At 41.6% G+C, this 26,621-nt stretch overlaps 1 protein-coding gene across 1 annotated transcript in view; it reads left to right on the forward strand.

The window, feature by feature from the left end:
• The window catches only part of LOC103894668 (transmembrane protein 189), a 33,253-nt gene extending 10,562 nt beyond the window's left edge, over positions 1–22,691 (forward strand). The window contains exons 2-6 of the mRNA XM_019470695.1: positions 2,970–3,182; positions 15,050–15,141; positions 16,689–16,833; positions 17,499–17,711; positions 20,842–22,691. Of these exons, the coding sequence (XP_019326240.1) occupies positions 2,970–3,182; positions 15,050–15,141; positions 16,689–16,833; positions 17,499–17,711; positions 20,842–20,963 (785 nt within the window). The 3' untranslated portion in view covers positions 20,964–22,691. The remainder of the gene's footprint in view (positions 1–2,969; positions 3,183–15,049; positions 15,142–16,688; positions 16,834–17,498; positions 17,712–20,841) is intronic.
• Positions 22,692–26,621: the final 3,930 nt, after the last annotated feature.

Here is a 26,621-nt window from a genome sequence, read left to right on the forward strand (position 1 = left end):
GCTACTTAAAGCAGGTCTGAGAAACGGGCTGTGCTGCTGGGGTGGAGGTTTTCGAACTAGAAACCGCCCGGAATGAATGCTCTTCCCTTTAAAAACGAACAAAAAGTTAACCTTTCCATCCAAAAGCGGGTGTGCAAATTTGGTTGCTAAGCAAGGTAACAACAGAAGCTTTCGCTTCAGAATATTTATTCAGTGAACCACTCTGAGATACCCAGTCCTGGCGCCTCAGAGAGGGGCGGAGGGATGTTTGAATTTTTGTTTTGGTCTTGTCTTCCCGAAGCTTGCTATTTGTCAGAGCTCAATAAAGTGACAACAGCTATTCGACTATGCTATGGAAATAACTGCAAACTCCTTATAATAAAATATGCCACTTGTTTTTAGCTCACAGTGTGAGCAGTGCTAGGTATTCTTGCCATTCCCAGTGAATTCATTTGCAGGTGAAGGATTAGGAAGGGGAAGACGTGTTTCCAGCATCTTGCAGTTTCCAGCAGGTCAGCTGAACAGCCTAGCTTACACATCCAAGGCAATTACTGGAGAGGCAGGTGTTCCTACTTGCACAGAGCCAAGTAATGATAAGAAAGCAAAGGCATTCATTACTTTGTCAGTTTTCTAGACTGTTCAGGGCAAGTCTGCCCATTTCAGCTTGTATTGGTCACCTCTTCCTTGCCTTGGTGGTGTGTGACGTCACCACCCTGTGAAGGTGGTGTGTGACATCTTTCAGCTGGTCTAGGTACACTGTTCTGATCCAGGCAGTGACTGATTCCTGCGCTTTACAGAAAAGCAGTCACTAACTTTACTATTGCACTGTGCTCTTGCTCATAAGGAAAAGATTTTCCTCTCCAAACAACTTGCTACCCTTATCTTTAGCTTGTAAAAGGAAGTTCCTGGGAAGTCTGTGAAGTTGTATGTGCGTAGTGATATCTGTCAGCAGTGAACTGTGATAATATATTAGATGTGCGATTTTTTTCTGGCATTACATAAATAACTTAGATAACATCAGAATATGTGTTACAGTGGAAGCATGTGATGTTGAACCACTGAATTCTTAAGAACGGGGATTACGTATAATTGTGCAGAGTGAATGTGACCCTGGAGTATTTCCACAATTTCTTTAAGCATATACTTTGCGGCTTTGGCACTTTATTCCTTCATGTGGGACATACTTTTAAATTTGAGTGTTCTTTAAACACGAGTTATTCGTGCTGACTCCGCTTCTTCGACTGATTCCCAGTCTGTCCAGAGCTGGGGCTGCATTTCTGGACTCAGATATCTATCTCCAGACAGTTGTCTTGGGATCCCTGTGTTCAGAGTACAGTGGTGTTTGCATAGACTGAACCCGTGGGACTTGCTAGTAAGGAGCCTAGTGTTTCCCTGCAGTCAGCTAATTGTTCCGTGAGGATCTACCCACTTAGCTCCTCTAATCAGGGTGTGGTTTTCTTATGCAGGAAGTGAGTGTTAATTAACTCTTACTTTCATTACTCCAGGGATCTCTTTATAGAATCTCCCACATTGTGACCTGATGCTGTCTTGAAATACGCTTGTTCTTGTGTCTTAATTTAATTTTATGATTTTCTTCTCTGCTACTGCAGAGGATGTTAATTTATATACTGATGGCCTTTCTAGAACAAAACTCTGAACTGTAAAAAGTCTTTGTTCACCCTTCTTTAAAATATTGCATTGTAGGCATATTGGAGGTAATACTGATCCTCCTTTGATGTTCCTAGTTTCCTTTTCATTGCATGGTATAGTTAAGAAGAAGGACTTGACTCAGCATTTAGGAGGAGAAATTTGACCAAACAGTAGGTCAACATAGAGGATTAGTAGGAAAGAAGCTCCTGTCCTGAAGACGTGCCAGACATGGGAGTGTGCCTCCACTCCTGTGAGAGGATGCTTACCTTGCATGTAGTCGTTACTGATTGTTCCCCTGCATGTTGCTTTGCCTCAGACTCGAGTGATGTGAAGTGTGTAAGGCTGCAGGAGGGAGTGAGGAATGGACCGTGGGGTTAACTGCTCTGGGGAGCCATGGGCAAGAGGCAGCTGTGCTGACTGGCCCCCTAAAATAGGTGAAGACAGACCTATCTGCTCCTGAGCATGTTAAGAGCTAACTACAGCTAGGACCCTTCTGGGCCAAGGTGGCAGCTCAGATCTCCTTGGATTTAGGCATTAAAGGTCTGTTTCTGATGCCTTAATCCCTATGGGTCTTGCATTGAGCGCTCCCTCGCTCTCAACGTCAGCGCCTTGTGAGGATCTAGCAGTGATTAGCAGCAGAAAGCTTCTGCCTGTCAGTCTGAATATTCAAAGTGTTACCATACTCTGATGTGTCTGTTCTCTTTTTATAGGCAATAAATTAGGTTTTTGTAGAGGTACAAAGTAGTACAGTGAGGTACAAGAGAGAATTTGTGCCGGGTCTTTCTCTTTGCTTATTCTGTCTCTTCTCATCTCAGAACGGCTGAGAGGTCGTAGCCTTCTGTCTGGGAGCAGGAAGGCAAAGACGAGACTGCAGGAGTTAAGTAAGCAAGCTCAAAAAGTATACTTGCAATGTTAGGAAAGCAGTTCTAGGGCCACCAAAATACAGGATGATGCTTTTTCCTGTTAGTACAACAGCTTTATTTACAAGCTCTGAGATTTTAAATATTACAGATCATAAGGTGATTTAATTACAGGGCATCTGAGGCCAGAAATTTGTTGCCAGATTCAGCCATACCAGCAACACTGAATATTGAATGAAATGCAAATTTGGAAAAAGATGTGATGCGGAGGAACGTTATGCCAGCCACCGCAGGGAAAAGGAAACTAGGACAATGTGAGATGATGTCTGATTTGTCCTTGTTATTTGGGCAAGGGCAGAGAGAAGGGATAAGTAGTGGCTCGGGGAAGACGAATGTCATTTAACAAAATATGCACACCTCCCATGGATAAATAAGTTTCTGTTTCAGCTCCCTGTCAGACAAATGGAGTGAGTCATTCAGGCAGTAGAATCGTCTGTCTGTATTATTTCAGACTTCAAAATGTTCTCTCTGATAAAAGTAAAACATGCTTTTTTTTTCCTTTTTTTCCAACAGGAAAGAGACTACAAGAATGGATCTCTGTCATCTTATGCTTCTCTCTGATCTGTTTCAATTTTTACAATCTTCTCTTCTACTTGCGACTGGAACACACGCCCTCTGTTATTGTTGGGATATGTAAGTAGGAACTGTTCACTGCCGTGAACAAGGCAAGACTGTCTGTTGTAATGCTGGAAACAAATGTGTGATCTTTTAGGCTTGACTTTCTACTGGAAAGGGAGAGGGATGTTTGTGCGTGTGCAGTTGTAGTGCCTCTGAAACTGAGACCATCTGCAAAAATTGTTACTGTTTTGTGTCTTTTTTGTTTCAGTGTATTCTCGGTATCTCAAAGGTGAAGTTTTTAATGTAGCTATTAAAGTTTGGTGTTCTTACATAGTCATTGCAAGTGTAAGGACTATTGAGAGGGAAAATAGCTGTCAAGACTGTCAGAGTTGGAAACAAAATACAGTGATTGACAAAAATATTTACAAGAACTTTTCAGAAAGCAAAAGCCCAAGAGAAGCCTATAAAAGGTGTTCCAGGCATCAAACTGGCTTGATTTCTGGGGACTGATAACTAAAATGAAGGTTTTGGAGTATTATGCTTTCATGTCAGATGTGAAGTTTGGCCTTTGTCCTGAATGATGACTTTTTTCCAGCAATATAAGAAAAGTTGCAGCTTTCTTGGGTTAATAAATGTGACTCTTGGTCTCTTATTACTTTGTTTGATTGGAAGCGTAGGCAAGCAAGCTCAGTCTCATATCTTTGCCTTAGATGTGTAGAGGTATTTAAGTTGGCTGGATCTTGGCAGTACAGAGCTAGCTGGTCTAGATGCAGTGTGAGTTGGTGATTTCACCTTTTCAGTGAAGGAGAGGAAGAACTAGTAAAGGATTCTAGTTTGATGCTGTACAGCTTTACTGATAGAATGGGGAATTGCATGGAATTAGCTAAAGGAAAAACTTGTCTCAGAATAAGCTGGGTGTGAAAAGGGACTCCACAACATTCATTACATCATTCAAAGCCTGAACCTGTGTACAACTTGAATGTTGGTTAACACTCAGAGCAAAAAGTATCAGTGTTTACGTGAGCTTTGTGTTACTAGAATGGTATTGAAATGCTGTTGCACAGAAGCTTTCTTGAGAACAGGCAGAAGGGAGGGCAGTGAGCAGGCTGAGCTGAAGCAGGTGGTCATCTGTGGCTGGCTCAGTCTGTTGGCATTATCTGGGCAGCAAACATTACTGGTAGCTGTATGACCATGTATCTATGGGAGGGGACATGGGAAAAGGAAAGAGGATTAAGTTTAGAAATCGGAAGAGTTGGCTCTGCAGTGCATGCCTTTCATAATTTTCTGGTAAACTTCTAACATGGGATGAGGGAGGGAAGAGAATAGCAACTAAGCGTTTCACCAGTCTTCTACTGTACTTGCGATGCATACTGAATGCAATATTAACTTCGTGTGTTGGGTGTGTATATAAATGTTTATGTATTTTCATATGAATTGCCTTGTTAACTGAAAGAACATATAGTGTCATTCATTAGGACACCATATAAGCTAGCTACAGGTGTTCAGCTTCTGTGCTTTATAATAAAAGTAACTTTTTTTATAAACTGTGTGAGGTGGTGTGTGTGTTAGAAGAGAATGGTACTTGTTTGTAATCACTGTTGCATATTGCTAATGATTTAAAACCAAAACAAACCAAACAGCAGATTCTAATAGCGATATATGTGAGATGCTGTGAGTTTCAGTCAAAGCTGAGGAGTGGTAATTCCTGATGTCTGTTTAAAGGTTATTGGCTTTGTGTTGGGGCTAAGGGGGAGCAGTGGCCTCCCACTGTGAATCCTACCAGCTCACCTGGCCTAATTTAGTCTTGCCTGCTCTCAGCTGATGAGGTGGAGGTGTTGGGAGGAATGGAGAAGAACATGGCATGAGAACTGCTCCACAATGATGAGGACAGATCTAGACAAGAGAATCGGTAATGATGGTTAACCTGTAGTGCAATCTGTTTGCAACTGGCTTTCATCTCAAAGTTAATATTGATAAAAGCTTGAGTTCTCAGATATCCTGGTTACCAGTTTAACTGATAAAGCAGCCAATTCACTGATAATATTATTTAAGTAGTAGTGAATGATTAAAGTAGCAGAATCTGGATTCTGTGTAAATAAAGCAGTGTGGAAATAACTGATAGTGTGTACAAAAATGAGTGCAATAAAATAAGCGCTGCACACTATCTTGTTTTGCTGTCTTCCTTCAATACATTGTTTCTCCAGATAAAGTGTGAATGATGTCTGTAATTTCCAGTGATGATCAGGTTTTATTAAGTTTTGTGAAACTCATCTCCATAAATGTCCCGATTCCTAAATACCGCATGCAACACAATGGGTAAGATAGGGAATATTGAGTCACAGACATCGTCAGATGTGTTCCCATTGAAGGTTTTCCTGAAGCTTAGATTAGAATATTGACCTTTGAGTTGAGGTCACAAAATAAACATTCTGCTAATAACGACATAGCTCTAGATGAAGTTCACATCAGGTCTTTGAAAATCTGAAAGCGATCAGTGATCCAATGGGCTGGATCTGCTGCGCAGACCTGTTCATTAAGATGCATTGTTGGGATTCCCTGTGTACTCTTATGTAATCTCCTGCGCAGACCTGTTCATTAAGATGCGTTGTTGGGATTCCCTGTGTACTCTTATGTAAATATATCTTTTCATTTAAGGAATAGGGAGTAGTTTGAACCTTCTGCATCACTTCACCCAGCCTAAACCCTGTATCTATAATTAAAGGCTGAGTTAATCTTCTTTTTTCATGCCTTTAAAGGCAGACATAATTGTAACATGGCTAATACTGTAAATATCTTAATCTAGAAATTCTTGGGACAAAAAAGATCTGATCCTCCTCTTACTGGCAGTCCAAAAGCACTCACTTCCTTGTGTGTGTGAGCAGGCAGTCTGCTAAGAAATGAAGTTGCGTGGCATGCTGTCATTTGCTGTGCTGAATCACCTACCGGTACTCACGCTGTGGGGTGAGGGAAGGCAGGCGAGAACTCTATGGCGTTGTTTTAGAATAGCTTTTGAACTGGGTTGTTTTCTGCTGACTAAAGATGATCTTGCCGGAAAGGAAAAGGAACCCGTTGAGTCTCTTGTCTTCCAGGCTGGTTTAGCAGAGATATGAGACAATTCCTTTCCCCTCCTCACTGTCAAAAAAAAAAAAAAAAAAAAAAAAAAGGCAGGGGATGGATTTTTTTTTTGTTTTCTGTGTTAAATCCAGTCATGCCCTATTCTCAATGTCTTCAGCTGCTGAGGAGCTATGAAAATTTTCCTTTTCGTGCAAGCTGACAACTATGTAGATTTGAATTTGGTATTTTATTTGCATGCACATGGTTAACTCCAGGTAGGCTTGGTTAGGAAGGCTGGGTGTGGTGGAGGTTTAATAGCCCCAATTTTTCAGCTGCAGCTGAACTGTCCCACTGCAGCGGGACACCATCCTAGCAGTACTGCAGAACCAGAGCAGCCTCTGCCACTATAATAGAAGCTCAGTAGTGCTGGGGACAAGGCTGGCATAGGTATTACTTGTGTGATAAGCAGAAAAGCCTCACCAAAACATGTAACATTAGGCTTGAAAGCTCTTATACCTTCAGGTGTGTTTGTGGTGTCCAGCATATGATTCTATATACATGAGTTGTGTATATATAGGTGGTACATTAATACCATCTAGATAAAAAGTTTGGCAAGTTGCACCATGGATTCTGGTTTTCATTCTTCCCTCCCTCCTCATGTCTTTGTATAGGGTTTTAAAGCCTTTTTTCCAAATTGGTTGACTTGTTTCTGACATTTGACTTTTATCTGCAGCCACGTTTGTTCTTAATAGATACTGTTTATTGCAGTCCTAAAAAAAAAAAGTTTGTGTTGTAACCTGTTTATATGCGTAAGAACTGCCCCACGTAGGGCAGATATCTTTAGAAACATCTTGTGACACAACACAAGATACAATTAATCATTGCTAACTTGAGAGTTAGGGAACTAATTCTTTTAAACCCGTCTGAGGTACACTTTCATTATTGCAAATGTTGTGGGTTGGCCAGACAGAGCATGCAGAAAGAAATGGCTTAGTTCACTTTCAAAATAGAAACTTGTTCTGATCAAGGCCCAAAACCTTTTTGTTTCAAGCTTGAGTAGCTCTGCAGAGCTGCACTTGGTTAGCTGCATTGCAAAGCCAAATGAGTGTGTAATACATATGAAAGCTCTGACACACACTGGTGTAAAAGCGCTCTAGAGACCATGAATGCTGTATGAAAGGGGCTGCTGCGCATGTGGATCAGCTGCTTCAAAGTCCCGCTGCCTTACAGCAAGAGACAGAACTGTAACGATGTCACTTCACTTTGGATTTACTTTGTACGTTAAAATGAGTTTCCACTTGAAATTTTGATGTAAAAGGTCCTTGAAATTACACCAGGGAAACCTCACTTAACAAAGGACAATTATCCTTTATTTCAGTGTTGGTCCAAATAAGCCAAATCTTTGTCACCTGTCTCACCCCACCTGAAGTAAGTATTGGTTACATTATAGCTGTAGGTAACTGTGTTTTCCATCCTAAACTGTATCATCTCTTAAAGATGGAGACTCCACAAGTTGTGATTAAATAGGCAAAACTTTGATTCTCTGTTTTGTTGCACTTTGTATTGCACAAATACAGTTGCATTGCACTAACACGATTTGTGTTACGTCTTCTTCTGTTGATCCATTTTGTAGTGGTTGTGTGTGTTAACTGAGGAGCTCTAGGCCATTCTGGCACCAGAGGATCCTGGAGGCTGTTGGTTTTGAAAGTGGAATTATGGAATATAATTGCTAGTTTGCACTCGGGCAGGTGATGTTGACACCAGTTATCTGTTCTTCATGTAGCTTGGATTAGGGGGGTGAACTCGAGTGTGCTAGGAGCTGTTCTCGGGCAGGGTGGGTGAAGGCTATACCCTGATGGGGGAGAGATGAGCCCTTCTCCCTGCCTGAGGCTGCTTACCCTGGTAGTGGGGGGAAGCTGGTGACATGGCCCCATCTGTGCTTTCCCACTTGTGTGCACAGCGGACGTGCTATTGCTCTTTGTCAGCAACGGGGACTGGGACAAAGAAAGCTCTGTGTGCTTGGCGAGTTGTCAGGGGCTCTCTTAAAGTTGCAGGGGACTTCGGCTCGAGCATTTAAGAACTATAGGTCTCAGTGGCCCTGATTCACTCAGAATAGTGCCTCTTGCACTTCAAAACACCAACACGCGCTGGAGTGTTGCCCTAATGAAGGAGTGGGTTATAGTGAATGGTGACAGAGTGATCCGCTTCGGTGGGAGAGCGCAGGCCTTGAACAAAACCAGCATTATGGCTGCTTACGTCCTGCGCCAGGCAAACGTTCAGGTATTAGGTCTCCTCTGGGTGCCAACCTGCGTGCACAAAACTGCCCGGTGCTCCCGAGAGCTGAGCTCACCCTGCTTGATTCCTGGGAGCGTTTTAAATGGATGAAACCAGAGGATTAGTTTGATTAGTCATACTAGTGAAAGTATTGGATTTTTTTTTTAGTGAGGGAAAATTTGGTCTTGGTTTTCATTTAGTATCCATTGTTCTCTGTTCTTTTAATCACTTTCTTCTGGGATGGCTTAATTGCTTTTTCTAGTAGTGCATTTTTGGGGAAAAGAAGTACACACAATGGTACTTTTTGTTTAAGAACCTGAGGGCTAGGTAAAGCTGTCAGGATTTTGTCATTTAAATGTGACGGGTTCTTCGCAAGCACTCCATCAGCTGGAGAAATAGTAGCAATAGCTTGCTTTGTGCTAATAGACTAAGATTAAAGACATGAAAATAAAATTTGGCGGTTCCTATCGTTAAGTTTATCTGGTAGTGATTCTTAGCCAAGTCATGCTTTTGGTAGAGGAATATTTGTTTTAGGATCTGCTGTTGCTCGACTCCAGGGGAGATGGTACCCTGATTCCTTGGGGATCTCCTTTTCCTGCTAGCTTCTGGCGGTGTTGCAAGCTGCGTGGTTTCTGCTGAGGCTGGGCGTTCAGGTCTGTCTCAGTTAGAGGTGAGGCGAGAGGTGTGCCCCGTTCTCAGGCGGCATTGCTGGGAGGCAGTGGATTATACGGGGAGTAACTGGAGTATGCGGGGGAAGAAGAAATGTCTGCTATATGGGTAGTGTGCCAATCTTGCAAAATAAGCTTGTGTGACTTAGGATAGACTTTTCCCGTCTCTGGAGTGCATGTATTATAGACATGGCTTATTTGAAACCCCACTTATAATGTAATATAACTACTATATATAATAATAATACATATAATATCCAGGCCCTTCTTTTATTTCATAGTTCAACTGTGTTCTCTGCTTACTTGCACTGTTAGGTCCAGTTCTGATTGAATGTTTCTCAGCTTTAAATAGCCAAAATGATTAAGTCTTCTTTTTTGCTTTTAAGCTGCTACACTTTACACTTGAAGTGCTCAGGGATTATTTTCTTAGCCTCATAACTTGCCATAGTATCAAACCCCTGCCTTCTTTGTACTAAAAGCCACTAAATGTGGAATGCAGATGACTAAGGCATTTTATTTTTATAAGCATATAAGTAACAAACAACTGTTACTTTAGCATATTGATTTTTAGAAAACAAATTTTTTTCTGTTGTGGAGTTAGCCACTCCCCTGACTCTTTAGTGCTGTAACATTCAACTAGTTCATACAATCACTGATTAAAAATGACTGTACTTCTCAATGATGTTACGCAATAGCATCAAGTTATTTAATAACATCTTATGCTGTTTTTTTTCCTCTCCAGAGACTCTAACTGAATTTTTACAGTAAATATGAAACTTTATATACTCTACTGTAAGGCTTCTGGGTTACAATTTGAGAATTATATCTATGCAAAGCCAGGCTTACACTTGGCTCTGTAAAATTTCGGTGAAGTACAACTTCTTGTTGCAAACATAGTTTCCTCTCTTGAACACCTTCTACCTCAAATGTCCCGCTCTCATTTGGCTTCCTTCCGCTCGCGCCTGGGAGCAGCCAGGTTGCAGGACGTGGTATGTGACTTGCTCACAGGAGAAGCCCTTTGTTGAGGTTGCAAGTTGTAATATCTCGATTTGGTACTTAAGCAGGGAAGAGGAGTGGGGGCTTTTCTGTGACACAAATCCCTACATATTTTCTGGTTTCTGAACACAGAACAGAGGCGGGAGCAAAGCCATCTTGTGTCGATTATATGTTTGGGCTAGTTGCATTTCCAGCCCTGCGACCCACCGCCCAGCAGGTGGCTTGGCTGTCTGAGTGCCAGTGGTCATGCTCTGGCATGTCCCCTGACTCAGACAAGAGGCACTCACTTCCTTCCTCGGAGGTGTCCGGCGGGTGCTGCTGTGCCTGTAGGCATGCCTGCACAAAGGATCACAAGTACAGAGTGGCTGGAAAAGAAAAGCCACTCTAGCAAATGTGTGCATCAGTCACGTGTTCACTTATTTTAAAACATCTGCTACTGGTTGAAGTTCATTTGTACACCTTTGGTCTCCTTGTATGCTAGGCCTTTTTCTTTTCTCCTGATTCCAGCAGTCTACTTCCAAAACAAAGAAATCCTGGTGTTTTGAGCAAGTTCTGCAGCTCACTTGTTAACTACAATGCCTTCTTCCCCTCCTCCTGTGTGTTCTGAGTACTCGCCTCCTCTTCAGATATAAGCCATAGATGGGCTGATCCTCCATCCCACTGCTCAGCAGGCTGGAGTAAAACTAATGTATACAGAGCAGTACTTCTCTAATGCTTTACCGATCTTGCTTCTAACGAGTGTGTGAATCCACCGTTTGCAGTTCATATGTATCTATACTGTGGATATCCTGCTTTTTCTAACTTTATGATTAACTCTTAATTCATGTTCATGGCTGTCAATCTTACCTTGCCCTCCCAACCTTGATGACAGAGCATCAAGATCTTATACCACCTTAGAGAAGTAGCTGAACACCTGTGCCCTGGTTTTCCCATTTTAACTAAAGACAGTGCTAGGTATGTGAGAATGTTGAGTTCAATTCGTTGCTGTCTGATGTGCCTTCTGAGCCTGGAGACAGGATGCAAACGAAGTGTTACCATGCTAGTCATGTATAATCTTTGGTACAGTTTTTGCTCTTTTATTACAACTGGTCATACACAACTGCTGAAGAGTGAGCAAGCGCTTCTGCAATACAGCTGAAATATGATTTCTGGTAGTTAGTTTTTTTCAGATTGCTTTAGTATAATGCACTGCTTCAGGCACCTTTCATTCTTTCCTCTTAGCTTTCTACCAGCTGATGTCAAAGTAACATGTGAAATATCTATTGAACTGTCAGTATTTTGCCTCTGTTTTTGTTGTTGTTCTTGCTGTTACTTCAAGCTCTGATAATGCAGCGTGCTGGAGGCGATGTGGGTTAATAGGGTGATTACCTCGGCAAGAATGGTATTTTAGTTGTTGTAAAGTGAAGTGTTGTTTGGATATCTTCCCCCTGAATCAAGGCTGTTTGCTCTTTCAGCTGCTTAGGTGGAGATCTAAAAGCTATTATGCTCCACCCTGTCTCACTGTAGTTTACATGTGTGGTCTGAAACAAAAACAAGTGTACAGAATTTAGTGCTTATTAAAAAAAAAAAAGCTGTCTTCAGTACAATAAGGTGATACATAAAGGATGAAGTGTCTCCTGCTCTATTTAAGAGTTTGGGCCAACTAGATAATGGATTCAGCAGTGATTTAAGAGTGCCAACTAGATAATGGATTCAGCAGTGGGGATTGATGTATAATACAAAAAAAAAAGCTGTCTTCAGTACAATAAGGTGATACATAAAGGATGAAGTGTCTCCTGCTCTATTTAAGAGTTTGGGCCAACTAGATAATGGATTCAGCAGTGGGGATTGATGTATAATACAAAAAGAAAGCCTTTTGGGTAGTAGGTGCCACACTAACCCTGATTTTATTTCTTCTCCCTCTTTGAAAATGAAAGGCAAGGGGAAGGACTGTAGAGGTGAGGGATCAGGTGATACATAAAGGATGAAGTGTCTCCTGCTCTATTTAAGAGTTTGGGCCAACTAGATAATGGATTCAGCAGTGGGGATTGATGTATAATACAAAAAGAAAGCCTTTTGGGTAGTAGGTGCCACACTAACCCTGATTTTATTTCTTCTCCCTCTTTGAAAATGAAAGGCAAGGGGAAGGACTGTAGAGGTGAGGGATCAGCTAAGCAAAAGGTAACCACAAGGAGGGATATATCTGAAATATGCTGTGCTGCGTGCACTGTAGGTAACTGCTGTGCCCTGAAGATGAAGAGCATTTGATCAATAGTAACAGAACAACCTCATCCTCTTTCATGTTCTAAAAATTACCTGCTCTTTCGCAATCCTGCTAATGTTACAAGAACTTCATTAAACTGGACTCTCAAGGTAATTGACCTAAGCGTCCTGATTGGAGTAGGAAAATGAGGCAAAGTCCAGATCATGACCAGGGTAAACAAAAGTTGTGTGACTTATGGGGAAAGATGCACATTTGTTGTTTTGTTTCCTGGCATATCTCAGATTGCTTTTAAGTTTCTGTGAGAGAGGGAGGAGTAACAAGATGCCTTGGAGTCAAAGCAAGATGAACCAGTATACCAACAATTTTAACTTTTGGTTTGGATTACAAGTGAGTTGGAATTGTCTTGCCTAACATCTTAGCAGGCAGAGGGGTACTTGCCCATCACAAAAGCCTCGATTCTATAAATGAGAAGCTGTGCTTGAAGAAAGTCTTCAGACAGAGAAACAAATGCTGGCTAGTGGAGGAGAAAGCCAGTTGGTGAGCAAGCAGAGCAAAAAAAAAATGTCCTGCATCACCTCTGGTTTTGCAACTCCCTGCTGTTTCTGGTGCAAAGACTGTGTTACAATGAGTAACTTAAAGCCAGGAGTTTTCCTAGCTTCACAGACATCTGAAGAAGAGTTGGTGAGGCAAGCAGAGCAAAAAAAAAATGTCCTGCATCACCTCTGGTTTTGCAACTCCCTGCTGTTTCTGGTGCAAAGACTGTGTTACAATGAGTAACTTGTGTAAACAACCCGATTTTTGTAAATATCAGCAGGGAAAACTAAAAAAACTATGTTCAGCCACTCTGACCTGGCTCTGTGACTATTTCTCTGGTTTGCATGGACTCGCAGGCTTCCCTGAGAACTGCCAGACATGCCAATAATAAGTGACTGTGCCTTATGCTCTGAGCACCAAATGAGAATAGGGAATTGCTAACTGAGCTGCTTTGAAACATACTTTTTGAACGCATAATCTTTGTATTTCTGTTGCTGTTACTCATTTAACAGTAGATTGCAAGATCAGTATATAGTGCTTTAATTGGCACGAACTTTGTATATGATTTTGAGGGATTTGCACTGAGATCAGGCGCTATCAATTCCCAGGTATATCATATTTGCACAGTACGCAGTAGCTATTTTGAAATCTGGGTTGTGCTTCTGCTGAATTCTTTTAACCAGACCTGCAGGTAAGGAGCGTGTGCTGCCTTCCTCCTTCAGAGCCTGAATGCTGGCTCTGCAGAGAATGACCAAGTATGCTTGTATACATATTCACTGGGTGGTGGATCTCGGGGGAAAAAAACAAACAGACCTTTCTGATATTTTTATTAACCTGAAGGGACGACACTGCAGTGAAAAAGGATCCCGATTCTTAGTCTGGTTCATTCTTCAGCAAATCTAGACTCCATTCAGACCTGGTTAATCTCTCTTGAAACCTGCTCAGAGCAAGACGTGCAGGCTTGAACTGGTACTTCTTGGTGTCTGTTCTTTAAAGGGCAGGGTCTGACTGTCCTAAATCCCTCAAGCGCAGAAGTCCCAAGGCAGTATCTCGCTCTTTGCTGTGTTGCTATAGCCATATTGCTATGCTGTATGCCACACTCCCCCAGCCTCTCTGTTAAAAACAAGGGAACTTCTTTGGCAATCTTCTCTGAATTTTCTTCCTCAAAAGCATAAAGAGCCTGGCAGTAGAGCTCATGCAGGAGGGTGTCTCAAACTGGGTTGGAGACTTCATTACTAAAGAGATTAGGAACCTGGGAGTCAGACGACTTCTGCAGGTGAAGAGTGATAGGTGTCTGTTAAACACCATCTGACAGATCTGTGGCTAACTGGAAAATATACAGCTGTTCTGATCAAATAACATCTCTTATGTCCTTACTTTTAAATGTCAGGATTAGCCGGAAACTTGGATAGGTAGATTATCCAGAACATGAAGGCAAAAATAGGGCTTTCCATGCAAGAACTGAAAATCACCTTTACTTGACCGCAGTTTTAAAGTTATTGTGGTTGGCACCTAGAAAAATCTCTACACTTGTTGCAACAACCTCTGTTTAATGGTGTATCTAACTTAGTATGCAAATATCGCAGGTGTACAATGTCCCTTACAGAGAATCATTAGCATGGTTTCTGGGGCCTTGCCTATATAGCTTTGCAGATTCCACGGTCTTGAAGTTGTTTGATGTTCCAGTCTTATTTTGTAAATAGTATTGCTGTACCCAGGAGTGGCTTCTTAATTAGTGCTTATCTGTAGTCATTGGAGTTCAGTGCTTCTTGTTTGCAGGCACAAGGGACCAAGAGAGAAGAGGAAAGGTCTGCAGATAGTATTGTCTGTTGGGGTGGCTTTAACAGCTATTTTATAGCCAAGTAATCTGTTAAACACTACTGAAGAAGAGGGTAGGCAGATCTAAGTGATTCAGTACTACTTTACTAGTAGTAAAGCAATTGTAAATATTTGTGAAGCTCCTCTGTAGAAGATGGGTTAAACACAAAATCTTGCTATAGATTTAATGAAGATTGTAACCGTCCAAATGGTACCTTGTTAACCTCTTTTTTCATAGTTGCCTGACCTTATGTTTATTCAGATTGGGTAGATCTCATGTGGTTGTAAATATCTAAGTTAGTGGTAGATAAACAAGTAAACTTGTAAAACCAAGTATAAAATGTAAGTCGGTAAAAATGCTTGTGTATTTCTAACTGTCTCTCTCCTCACTCAAGTTGCAGGAGTTATTACAGCTGACTTTCTGTCAGGATTATTTCACTGGGGAGCAGATACCTGGGGATCTGTGGAGCTACCCATAGTTGGAAAGGTTTGAGATTCTTATCCTTAAGCTTAAAAAAGTTACGGAATATTTTTCTGAAACACTTCCAGTATTCCCAGCTGTGTTGGACAGTGTATATAAGCTGTATCTTTCTTGCAGTCTTGCCAATGTAACCAGCTCCCCCACCTGCAGAACCCTCCTCCACTAAATGGCACGGTATATTGCTGGTAAAGTGCCATGTTTACTCTTGGCCTAGGTGACATATGCAAGGTGACACTGTTCCATTTTATCACCTTGTTTAAGGTTTGCACTCAGTTTTGCAATACCAGTGTTCGCAGACCTTCCCAAGGTACTGTGGGAATGGCCTGTGACACCACAAGCGTAGAAACCTGGCTAGACTAGTGTAGATCTTCCAAAAGGCCAGTAAACAGAGTTGTGGATTGTTCCTGTAGCTAAACTCTCTAAAAGCTGTCTTAGAAAACATGAAGATGGTCCAGTAAGAAGTCTTTCTAGTTCTCTGTGCTACTGGCCTCTATTGTAAATGTAGTCATATTAGAATGATGATGACTGAAGATTTCCATTTGAGGTGTATTATACATCTGCAGCTACAAATGCCAGATGCTTAGTGGAAGGTGCACTGACTTCTATAGTAAGCAGTAATCTGTTTTTTAAAATAAACTTCTTCATAGCTACCATTAATCACCCCTCACAGTGCAATATTAGAAGGATCTCTATTTAAAAAAAAAAAGTATATGGGATATTCCATGTATTCCTCAAATACATGAACTAGAACAGCAGAATTAAGACTGTTGGTTTTAAGCTTATTTTTGTTCACCTTCAATAGACTTAGTAGTCCTTGAATCCCTGTATCTCTGGACCATAGTTCAAAAAAAAACACTGCAGGAGACTATGCACTAAATAAACAAGAGTTCAGACTGATCAGGACACCTTTGCATAGCCTGTACATGATATATGTGTTGAAGGCAAATAAGTATGCTTGTTTTACTGTCCCAGTCCTACCTATCACATTTGCTCTGTCTCCTCTGGGATTGTGTATTCAGATGTGATTTCTACTCCTAGAGGAGACTTTTGTATAGTCTGTTTGACTTATATCGGTTTGTCTAGTCACTTAACTTGCATTTAGTCTGTTAATGCTGTCATCTGTAGCCCATACAAAATGTTAGACTGAATTTTCATTTTTTTTAGTGTTTTCTTGGTTTATGCTGCTTAGCAAGTTACTTCTATCTGTGAATTTCACAGGCTTATTTTGTCTGTGAAATTAGGATGCTGATGCTTTGTTTTTGAGATCTAGAGGCTAAAGGTCCTAAGTGGAAAATTAAGAAGAATAAAACTGAAAAGCAATGAAAAACTGGATTTGAGTCCGAGATCTGAATTGCTTTGCAAATATAAATCAAATTATCTGAAGTGTTGTCATCAGAAAAGTTTGAATCCTGCTTACATGCTTTGTACTATGGAACTCTCTTAAACTCAGTCATCAGATTTGAATGCATGCAAGGTTTTTTGGGTTTTTTATGTTTTTCTTTCCAAGATCATTATTGCGCCATGGTGTCATGTTTATCAATTTGTTTTTTCAGGCTTTCATCAGACCCTTTAGAGAACATCATATTGACCCCACAGCAATTACCAGACATGATTTTATAGAGACCAATGGAGACAACTGCTTTATGACACTAGTCCCGTTGGCAAACATGGCATACAAATTTGTTTCTTTTTCCCCAGGTAAGCTGTTACTTCTGACTTCTGAGGATTTAGCATTTTTGTTGATATTTAAATGAACATTTGTCTGTGTGAGGCTAGGAGAAATCAATGAGCACGAGATGACAAGTAATAGCTGTTGGAAGCATGATGCTCCTGGGAGGAGGGAGGGAGGCTATTTTTTTTTCTTGAAGGTGGAGCAACTAGAAGGTGGGACAGCTAGATTCTCTAGCTCAACAGAGAATCTGTGGCTGAAGACTCTTGCAAGGAAGCCTTAGAAGTTACAGTAAATAGTCTTTTTATAAAAGGGGTCAAACTGTGCATATAGGGAAACTCATTGTTCTAAAGTGTATAAAAATGCTTCATCTCTGTGTAGAAGTACTTTATTTGCAAACTAGAAGTGCAAGAATTAAAGGATTAATTTAATTTTATAGATGGCAAACTCAGTTTAACTTCCTGTTTATGGCGAGTCGACAGGCATTGGCACTTACCAGCCTGTCTTGTAGCATTCTGGAATTGCTTATGGCTCACTGGCTCTCGTGACACTTCTGCCAAAGCAGCTTCGTTGAGGCCGTTGTTAGTTCCTGCAGCACGAGGCAGCTCTGTCTGGGCAAGACTTCATTTTCCTAGTAGAAATTTAGCTTGTCATATATGGTACTTAACTTAAAGATACACATCTTGTTTTGCAGAGGCGTTATATGAAACATGTCCTTGGGAGTGTTATGTCTTTGCCCTTATCATCTTCATAACCATGACGAACCAGATTCACAAGTGGTCTCACACGTACTTTGGTCTTCCACGCTGGGTCATATTTCTACAGGACTGGCATGTTATCCTGCCACGGAAGCATCACAGGATCCATCATGTGTCTCCACACGAGACATACTTCTGCATTACAACTGGTACTACCATCTGGTTCATACTGCAAGCTCTCTTTAGTAGTCTAGTGCAATTTACCTAGCAAGATGTAATTTAGTGACAGCCTATTAAATACCTAGAAAATTACGTGATGAAATTAACTGTGCTCTTAGCTGCACAAGCTCGTAGCAAAACTATAGTTGTTTTTGTTGCATAAAAAATGGGGGGGGGAGATTTGTGATTGGCTAAAAGGTAACTTTCAGCCTGACAAGGGTAGCCAGTGGTACTGAGATCTGATTGCATGATATCTTGGTAATCTCATGCTAGTAATGGATTTTGTTCATTAAAGTCTTAAAGCTGCTGTGCCTTCAAAAGAGCGTATCATCTGCAAGTGCAGCTTACCTTGAATGCTCATTTCTAAAGCAAGGCTTCTGGATTTTCAGCATTCATTCATTCTGATTTGGGCAGAGAAGTGGACAGGCTTGCAGGAAACTGGCTTTAGGTTCCTCTTGTATCTATATTCAATTTTATGCCCACTGTACAGGTGGGTATACTCAGTCACCAATGTTGCACAATCCTGAGTAAGTTATTAAGTTAATCAGACAGCTGGAAATAAACCACTGGTTCTTCATTCTGTCATTGGCTTTGACAAACAGTTTATGTCCGTTTTGAAATCTCTGCCAAGAAACAAATCTAGTTCTCATGACCAGAACGTTGTGTAAAAACACAGTACAATTAAGAAGCCTGGCTTGACAGATGATTGCAAAAATCTTGCTACCCTAAGAGCTTTTTTCAGTCTTACTATGTCCTGAAAGTTTAAGCCTGATCATTGTTAGCAGTCTTGGGCTAGTTGCTTTTTTTCTTGTTAAAAAAAAAAAAATGCATGCGCTTCTGTTCACTCCATACTTTCTGTAAGTGTTCATACCGTACTAGTCTGACATAACACAGCATGATAGATTGTATACTTGGATTTTCCAATGGAACAAAGTGTTCCTGCAGCCCTAATTCTCTTTCTTCTAGGGTAGAAGTGAGGAGGAGGGCAGAAATATGCAGTCAATGTGCTATTTAAAAGGGGCCTTTACCAAGTAAAATAGGACTAGTTATTGTAATGCACTTGTTAGTGACTTCAGAGTAGACAGTCAAGTACAAAGAGTGTACTTGATTTCAGAGCTGACCTGCGTACGTAAAGGTCTGCCGCTGTATCATTGCCAGGGAAGGTGTCAGATAACAGAGCTTTCTGGCATTCCCAGCGTTAAAGCTTTCGCACTGACTGCCATTTTTAGACACCAGGAAGGGGTCATCCATTCCTTGAGGGGTGATGGCTGTGTTAATGAGAATTGCATGGGCTGACTTCCTAAAGGGCATCAGTATACAGTGAGTTGAATGGAGCTGCAGCATCACAGGTGAGCTGGGAAAGGTCATGTCCAGCTACAGAAAGTGGCTGAAAACACTGCCTGTTTCGATAGATTGTTAAAGCTGCACTGTCTGATTAAGAACGATCTAGCTCTCTAGAAATGCGATTATTTTTCAGCAGTGAATATCCTGAATGTTCTCTCCCTTTAGTATTTCTGTCCCCTAATACCTATACACATAGTCTAAGACATCATCAGCAAGAACAGTTGTTTTCCTTCTGCTGGCTGTGTCACCACTGTAGGGATGGTCCGCAGAGCTGGCTCTACAGCAGCTTTTCTGTGTTCCAGTCTTGCTCGTGTGTGTTAGCTCTTTCCTCTAACACAAACCGCTGCTGCTAGCTCACTGTTTCATTGTGGTAACAACTTCATTCCTGCCTCTCCTTTGGTTTTGTTTTCGTACGCTTTTTTCCCTTTTCCAGAAATGTACATGGAGTAAAGTATAACGTGTGCTTACAGAACAGTTCTGTAAGTGTGGGATAACTAATATAACCCTGTGTACATCCATCTCTTCCTGGTCGTAGGAAAACTTCTACAGGGAAATAACATTTCCCGGTGCTGATTTCTTTTGGTTTTCCTAGTTTTATGATATTTAATAAAACAGAGGCCTAAAGTTACTGTATAACACATCGTAATAAAACCCTGTGAAATTGCCTCTTCGTGCACTCTCCTGTCAGTTATATTGTAGTTAGGTCAGTTATATGTGTAATCAAAATACAGTATCAGAAAATCAAGTTAATGTACTAATTAATACCCTAAAAGTGAGACATAAAGCCCTTCTGAATTCAGGATGAGGCCTCTTAAGCCTGTGTGAGTTCCGGCCTCATAGTCTGTACAGCGCAACGTTTCTACAAAGCAAAATACCCTAAATCTGTAGGCTGGGAAAGATGCATTAAACTCCTGTTGCATGCAGAACACGATGGCACTTACTGCCATTTTTGCATAAAATGGTAAAAGCCCATCCCATATCAACCTGTTACAGCCTTTCTGGTTCCTGGGAAGCAGAAGTGCTCCGTTAGCAGTCGCACAGCTTTGGGAGTGTGCTGCTAGCGGTGCTGCCCTCTTAATCCAGGAAGTGTCCAACGCTGCTACCGTTAAACGCAGCGTGGTACTACAACAAGATTTCTCCATCACAGGCTTCATTAGCAATCAGTTATGCAAACTTTAATTTTGCCCAGGGAGAGCGTAATACACTAAAGTACCTTAAAAATGAAAATTGATGTTGGAACTATCTAAACTTGAGGTTTTATTTAAGAAGAAACTTTGTTTAGTTTGCTGACCCTTAGTTAGTGGTGTTTAGGTCCCAAACAGAAATCTTGATTTTTTTTTTTTGTTAATTATTTCTTTTTTTCTAGAAACTGTGGCATTGATAATGTATTTGAGATTTCAGAGCCATGTTGTGCGTATTTACTTTCTTGCAGTACTACCTAATGAGAAACACAGGGAAAAGCAGGGCTGGCTTTGGTGATGGGGAAACTGATAGGGGAACAATAGCTGAAATTGCTGGGTTGGGGTTTTTGTTTGGTTGCTTAAATTTCAATACTAAATCTAAGATGCTACTAATAAAAATGTCTTGCTTCCACAAATCATTCAACTTGGTGGTCCCTTTTCTGGCTTTGCAATGGCCATAGAGGAGTCCACCTCTGAACTCCCCTTACATTTACCTTGTGTTTAATTTAAAGAATGTTATTAAATAAACATTGCAAAACATTGAATTTTGGATGCTACGACAAACTAACCCTTTTTTTCCTTTGCAATCACTTAGGTTGGCTGAACTATCCATTAGAGAAGATAAGATTCTGGAGGTGTTTGGAGAACATTATCCAAGGAGTTACTGGGGAGAAGCCAAGAGCAGATGACATGAAATGGGCTCAGAAAATGAAATAACTTTTGCCAGCCTTCTGCAATCCTTAACTTGTTGCCAATGTTGGGTTTTTAAAAAAAAAAAAAAATAAAGCCATCAGCCAAATTCAAGACCTGCAAAGAAATAACAGACTCTACAGCACAAACTAAAAAGTGCTAACATGGACTGTAATGAAAAGAACTAATTCTTAAAACAATACTTGAAATGAAGATGATTACTCTTACTGAGCACCTTTTTGTTTAGCCATGTCTGCTTACATCTTAGAAAATACTTCATCACTGTATCTCATAAGGCTATCAGGCAAGCCAGAAGGCAGGACAGTCACTCCATTGGTACGTGGTGGCGTAGTAAACATGTGTTGTATCAACATTATTTAACACTTCAAAAATAGCTTGTTGCTTAAGACCTATAGGGGGAATGGTGACAACAGTTGGTCACTTCATGTTGAGTCCAAATACACTGCATGAAAACAGTGTGTCAGAGTAATGGAAGCCTATAAAATCATCACTGTTCAATGCACTTAGTGATTGATAAACTTACAGTTCTATCTTTGCTATCATGTTAAATCTAATTGATGTAATGTGGAACAGACTTCGAGAATCCCACTACACCAGTGGGCCACGAATCCTCAAGTGTCTTCAGTTTCCCTTAAAATAAAATTGTTCTACTGTCTACATGGAATTGAGCAAACCGTTTCTGCATAAGCCTTCAACTTAACAAGCCTGTGAGGAGAGGGAGGGCATCCAGTACAACACATGCTCGCGTCTGTTCATGTGGAGTGCTCACTGATGAGTCTTCTATTAAGTGTTTCCTACCCTGACAATGTATGTTTAAAATAGTTCTAGCATTGGGCACATTGCAAATAGCTGTATTCAAGAGCTCAAGTATCAAACTTGTAATGTTAGAAGGGAAATGTCAATGACTGGTGTTTTTGTTCTTTTTTTTTTAAGGTGCTTGCTTGTTTCTGTAAATAATATAAAGCCTTAATCTCTTCTGGTGTAATGGAATAATATTTTAATGTGATGTTTGAATGTATATAATATATTTATAACAAAGCAGTTGGATAATACTAATCATGTTTGTTAAGTCTTGTTGCTGTTCTTCATTCATGCATTGTCAGCACTTAGGCCAAGAACCTGATAACTGGTTGCAAAATGCTTGATGCTACTCCAGCCACCTGAAACACCTTGCAGCCTGTTAAGTCTGGTTTAGATTGAAGTGATCAGTTGTTTTTCAGCTTTGTAGGAGGTTGACACTATTACACCAGACTTCAACACCTTTCAAGAAATGCAACTAATTCTGCTTTGGAGGCTAAGGAGTAATTCTGCTGGACTGGGGGAGGGAGTTCCCCTAAGAACATCCAACAGGCTCTTTATCAAGTGAATGTGGCTTGGATCTTGTTTAGTTCTCTCCTAGATGAAATCTTACTGAGGGTCAAATCTAAAACTATTTTCCCTTCCCTAACTGTAAATTGTGTTGAATTCAAACTGTCTTTTCCTGAAGTGTATGGTAAAGGGGTTTTGAGTCACGGGTTTGGATCTCAACTTCTTCAGATATGATGGACCACAACTTCTTAAAGAGTTGGGACTTGGCAACTCCTTCCATGGAAATGGCTGAATGCAGATGTGTCTGAGCTGAGTTCTACAGATTGAAATTGCAGTTGGTTCTTTGGTTACAAAATATTTAACGTGTTTAAATGATTCAGACCCTTGGAGAACTTTATACCATTACATGAGACTATTGTCTGCTCCAGTTGTCATAGTCAATATGAGGTCTCCATGTAGCTTTGACAGTAAAGAATACTTGTACTTCAGAGGGAGTCTCAAAATGTGTTTAGTTGAAATGGGAGGAAGAGGGAGTAATACTCCTGTCATGCTGTTATTGTGGAAGACAGGTGTGTGATTTCATGCTATCTTTGGTGAAAAGAGCGGGTTTTCCCCTTTTTTCTCCCACCCATGCCATCAAAAGCCTTGGCAAGGAAGGCCATGTGCAAGAACACAGAGCACTGGGGGGAGCAGCCAGGAGGTTGCAGGCTTGGTTAGGGAAGACTGTTCCAAGCTGCTATGTTCTTTGTTAATTATTGCCTATTTCTCCCAGATCAGGGTGTTTAAAAGCTTTGATTCTGTGCCAAACCTGTTGGCTCAAAGTTGTTCCTAGAAGTCATTTTATCTCTACTTGTTTTAATTTCCAGGCACTGATTGTTCAGCTTTCTTAAAAAATTGAGATGTGAATATAAATTTGGGTGGGAAGAAAGGTAACTTCCACTATCGTGGAAGTCAGTGTGGCGATCGCTACTCTGAATCAGTGAAGTTGGATTCCGTTAATATTTGCTATTTGTGGCTGAAACTTATTTTAAATTTCTTTGGCATAATAGGTGTTGAAATGAATATATGCTGAATGCTGGTGAGGTGAGGATGCAAACTACCATGTGTCCAGAGCAAAGAATTTCTCCTTCCTCTTCTCCCCTTCCAGTGTGAGTGTCCTGCAGTTTTAGAGGTGTAGGAATGCTTAGGGAACAATATCTATTCCTGTGAGTACAAAGAACTGCAGTAGTTTTTTCTGCTGTCTTGACAAAAGTTTAAATTCACGCCTGCTTCTACCTTGAGACTCCCATAATCCATATTCTAACGGATTTGTAGTCCTTGGTTGTCTGTCCCTCCAGCACTTGTCCCTTTCTTCCCCTTTCCCTCACCCTCAACCCCAGTTTGAGTTAAGTAAACCAGTGTCAAAGCCCAGTACAGAACTGGGTGGATGCTCAGGACTCCTGCGTAAAACAGCCTTAAGCACTAAGTCCTTTTAGAGCTCATCTCTTCCTGCAAATTTAAATGCCAAGTGAACAGCAGTGGTGCAGTGTATATAACAAATGGATATGAAGCACATAAATTATTAGAATTTGTACTTCAAGAGTGCTGTTGAAGGCAGTTGCTGTTGCCCAAACCTCTCTCAGCCACTTGATTTATAGTCTTATTGGAAATAATTCTGAGCTACTAATACTGGTGGCTGCTGGGACTATCTATCTGTTAATCTTGCTAAATTATGAGAAACTGGGACAGCAGTTAATCTCTGGATGCTGTTTTACATGTTGATGCTGTGCTCAACTCCTGAGGCAGCTCTCGCTCAGAGTGACTCAATGTGTCCGACATCGCTGGCATCGCCCAGGGTCCTGTATTAATGTCACTGCTCATAAGGCAGTCGAGGGGCACGGCCTGTGAGGAAGTTCTGGTTTTGTAATCCTTGATCTTTCCCTCCCTGCTGTGAGTTGAGGTGTATCTTAAAGCTTGCTACTCCTTGGAGAAGGGTTAATGAATACCTCTATGAATTGGCTTGTTCTTTGGTCTTCAGTTGGTTTCTGGAATCTGTTCCACCCATTTAAAGTCGTGGATGCTTCCGTAAAAACAATACGGCAATTTTGGAGCAAAAGGCTACATGGATTCTTCTTAACAGATGTAAATCTGGCTTAAGATAAATTTGTCTTAAGTTGATTAGGAACAGATTAGAGCTAAAGCAGAATAAGGCACTGCTTTTAAACTCCACAGAAATGGGCCTGCATTTCAGTTTAACTAAATGCCTTTAAAAGCTATTTGATTTCAGTCTGTCACTTCCACAGAAAGATGCGGTTAGTCTCCTGCTCCCTGGACCTTCAGGAGAAGGCCTTTCAGCCTTCAACTTCTGCCAAGTCTGTAGCTGCCCTCCAAGGGGCCGGCTACTCGTGGTAATGCGAGGGCCTAGCAGGAGCAGATGTGTTTCTTTACGTCTATCTGTGGCGTTGCAGAGATCCTACAAGCAGAGCTGTCTGGGGACTCGTTTACAAGGGGAAACATTGCACTGTGGTAAACTGAGGAAAATTACTGCTAAGTGCCTTAAAATTCCACTCGGCCTTTTCTTAAGCCAGTCTTCAGGACAGCCTGCTGGGGTTGGGTTTGGTGTTTGCTTTGAAGGTCCCCTGGACGCATTTCAAAATGCTCAGCTTTCTGATGTGTCTTGACTTCTCCAATTTTGTTTCATTTTGCTGCTGCTGTATCAACTTACCTGTGTTCTCTTCACTCTCCTGCAGCCTTGACCTGTCTGCTGCCCCTGTGAAATACTGGGGACAAACAAGGAGAGCCCCTTCTCAGAGTTAGCATTTGCTGGAATAAACGTGAAGCAGTCGCACCGTACAAGGAAAGGGGGTGGTCTTTAAGCGAGCCTAGAGACCACATACGCATTGACAGAAGTGTGTCTGTCTGGCATGTTTTTGTTCTGCACTATTTAAAAAAAAAAAAAGCTTAAGAACTGTTCTGGCCCACAGCTGTTTGCACAAGACAGCAGGGCCAGCATCAGCAGACTTGCCTATATGAAATAAGGCCAAACTAGGAGCTTTTGGCTCAGGTGCGGTGTCTGTCTGTAGTCCTCCTGGAACTTGACTAGCAGCAGGCCTAAAAAGTGGAAAGGGAGCTCTGGCTGGTAAGGGGTTAAACTATAGTCACCCACCTTGCTTCCCAAAGATTATCCTGCCCCAGCGAGAGGGACTTTGGCTGCTTGGTATGGAACGTTGTCATCCTGCAGGCTGGTTCCCCATCTCCTGGCCAGGTTTACTGAGCTCTTATGCCACCTAGCTGCTTTACTGTTGTCTTCATCTATTGCTGCTCTCAGCTGTGTCTGAAATGCGGTACTAGAACTAAATGAAATAAAATCCAACCAGCAAGACCAACATTGCTATTTTAAAGTAACTTCGAAGAATAATTGATAGAACTGGTACCGTGGCTCTGTTTGCTGCTAAAAGCTGAGTACGTTAAACAGAGTAAATGGCTTAAAATGCAATGGGTCTCGTTGGCTTAATGGAGTAAATGGCTTAAAATGCAATGGGTCTCCAAAACATTTTGCTTTGTAATGATTTCTGCAAATTTTCATATGATGTCTTGGGGCACAGTTTTTGGAATATGTGTTGCAAGACAAAGCAGAATTAATTTTTTTTTTCTTATTACTGTATTAACTGGAGAGGGATAAGGGGAGATGCGCTCTTGATTAAAACACGGCATTGTAGATCTTCCTGATGTTCCTTACGTCTCTTCTGGCTACAGCTCTTCTAGATTCAGATCAGCTAGTTTAGGCCTGAAAATATTTTTCATGGCCATGTATCGGCCAGCAGCAACCTCCTGGAACACAGGAAGAAAGACGTGGATATGCTTTGTGTCCTCTGCTCTGGAGAGAGGGTGTCCCGGACCCTGCGCTCAGGCCCCGTACCCGCCTGTGCTGCTGCGCTCCCATCCTGGACCGTCATCCCGCCCCACGGAAGCCCCTTGCACCCTGTCTGCGTGTTCCCGCGCCCCGGTGTTGGGCTCCGTGCCGCCGGAGCGGGGATTACGGTGCGTCTGCAAGTGTTGGAGGGCGACAAGCGAAAGGCAGCGAATTAAATTACCCTGCTCGGCACACCGCTGTGCCCCGGGGCTTCCCCTCGCTGAACCACCGCGGGAAGAGGTTGGGGATGCAAATGCGTTAACAGCGTCAGATTATTACAGCGTGGTTATGAGTGCTTGTAACGCAGCAGGCGAGGCAATGCTGCTCGCGTTCTGGCCGTAATGAACTCGGTTCGCCAATTACTCCTATTAATTGCATCTGAGCGCGATGGGCTGTTAAATGCGCGAGAGCGCGCCCGTGTTTCAGAGCTCCCCCGGGGAGCTCGCTGGGGTTGCTTTCCCCAG

This window comes from Aptenodytes forsteri, unplaced genomic scaffold (assembly GCF_000699145.1).
Source record: "Aptenodytes forsteri isolate BGI_AS27 unplaced genomic scaffold, ASM69914v1 Scaffold159, whole genome shotgun sequence".
NCBI lineage: Eukaryota > Metazoa > Chordata > Aves > Sphenisciformes > Spheniscidae > Aptenodytes > Aptenodytes forsteri.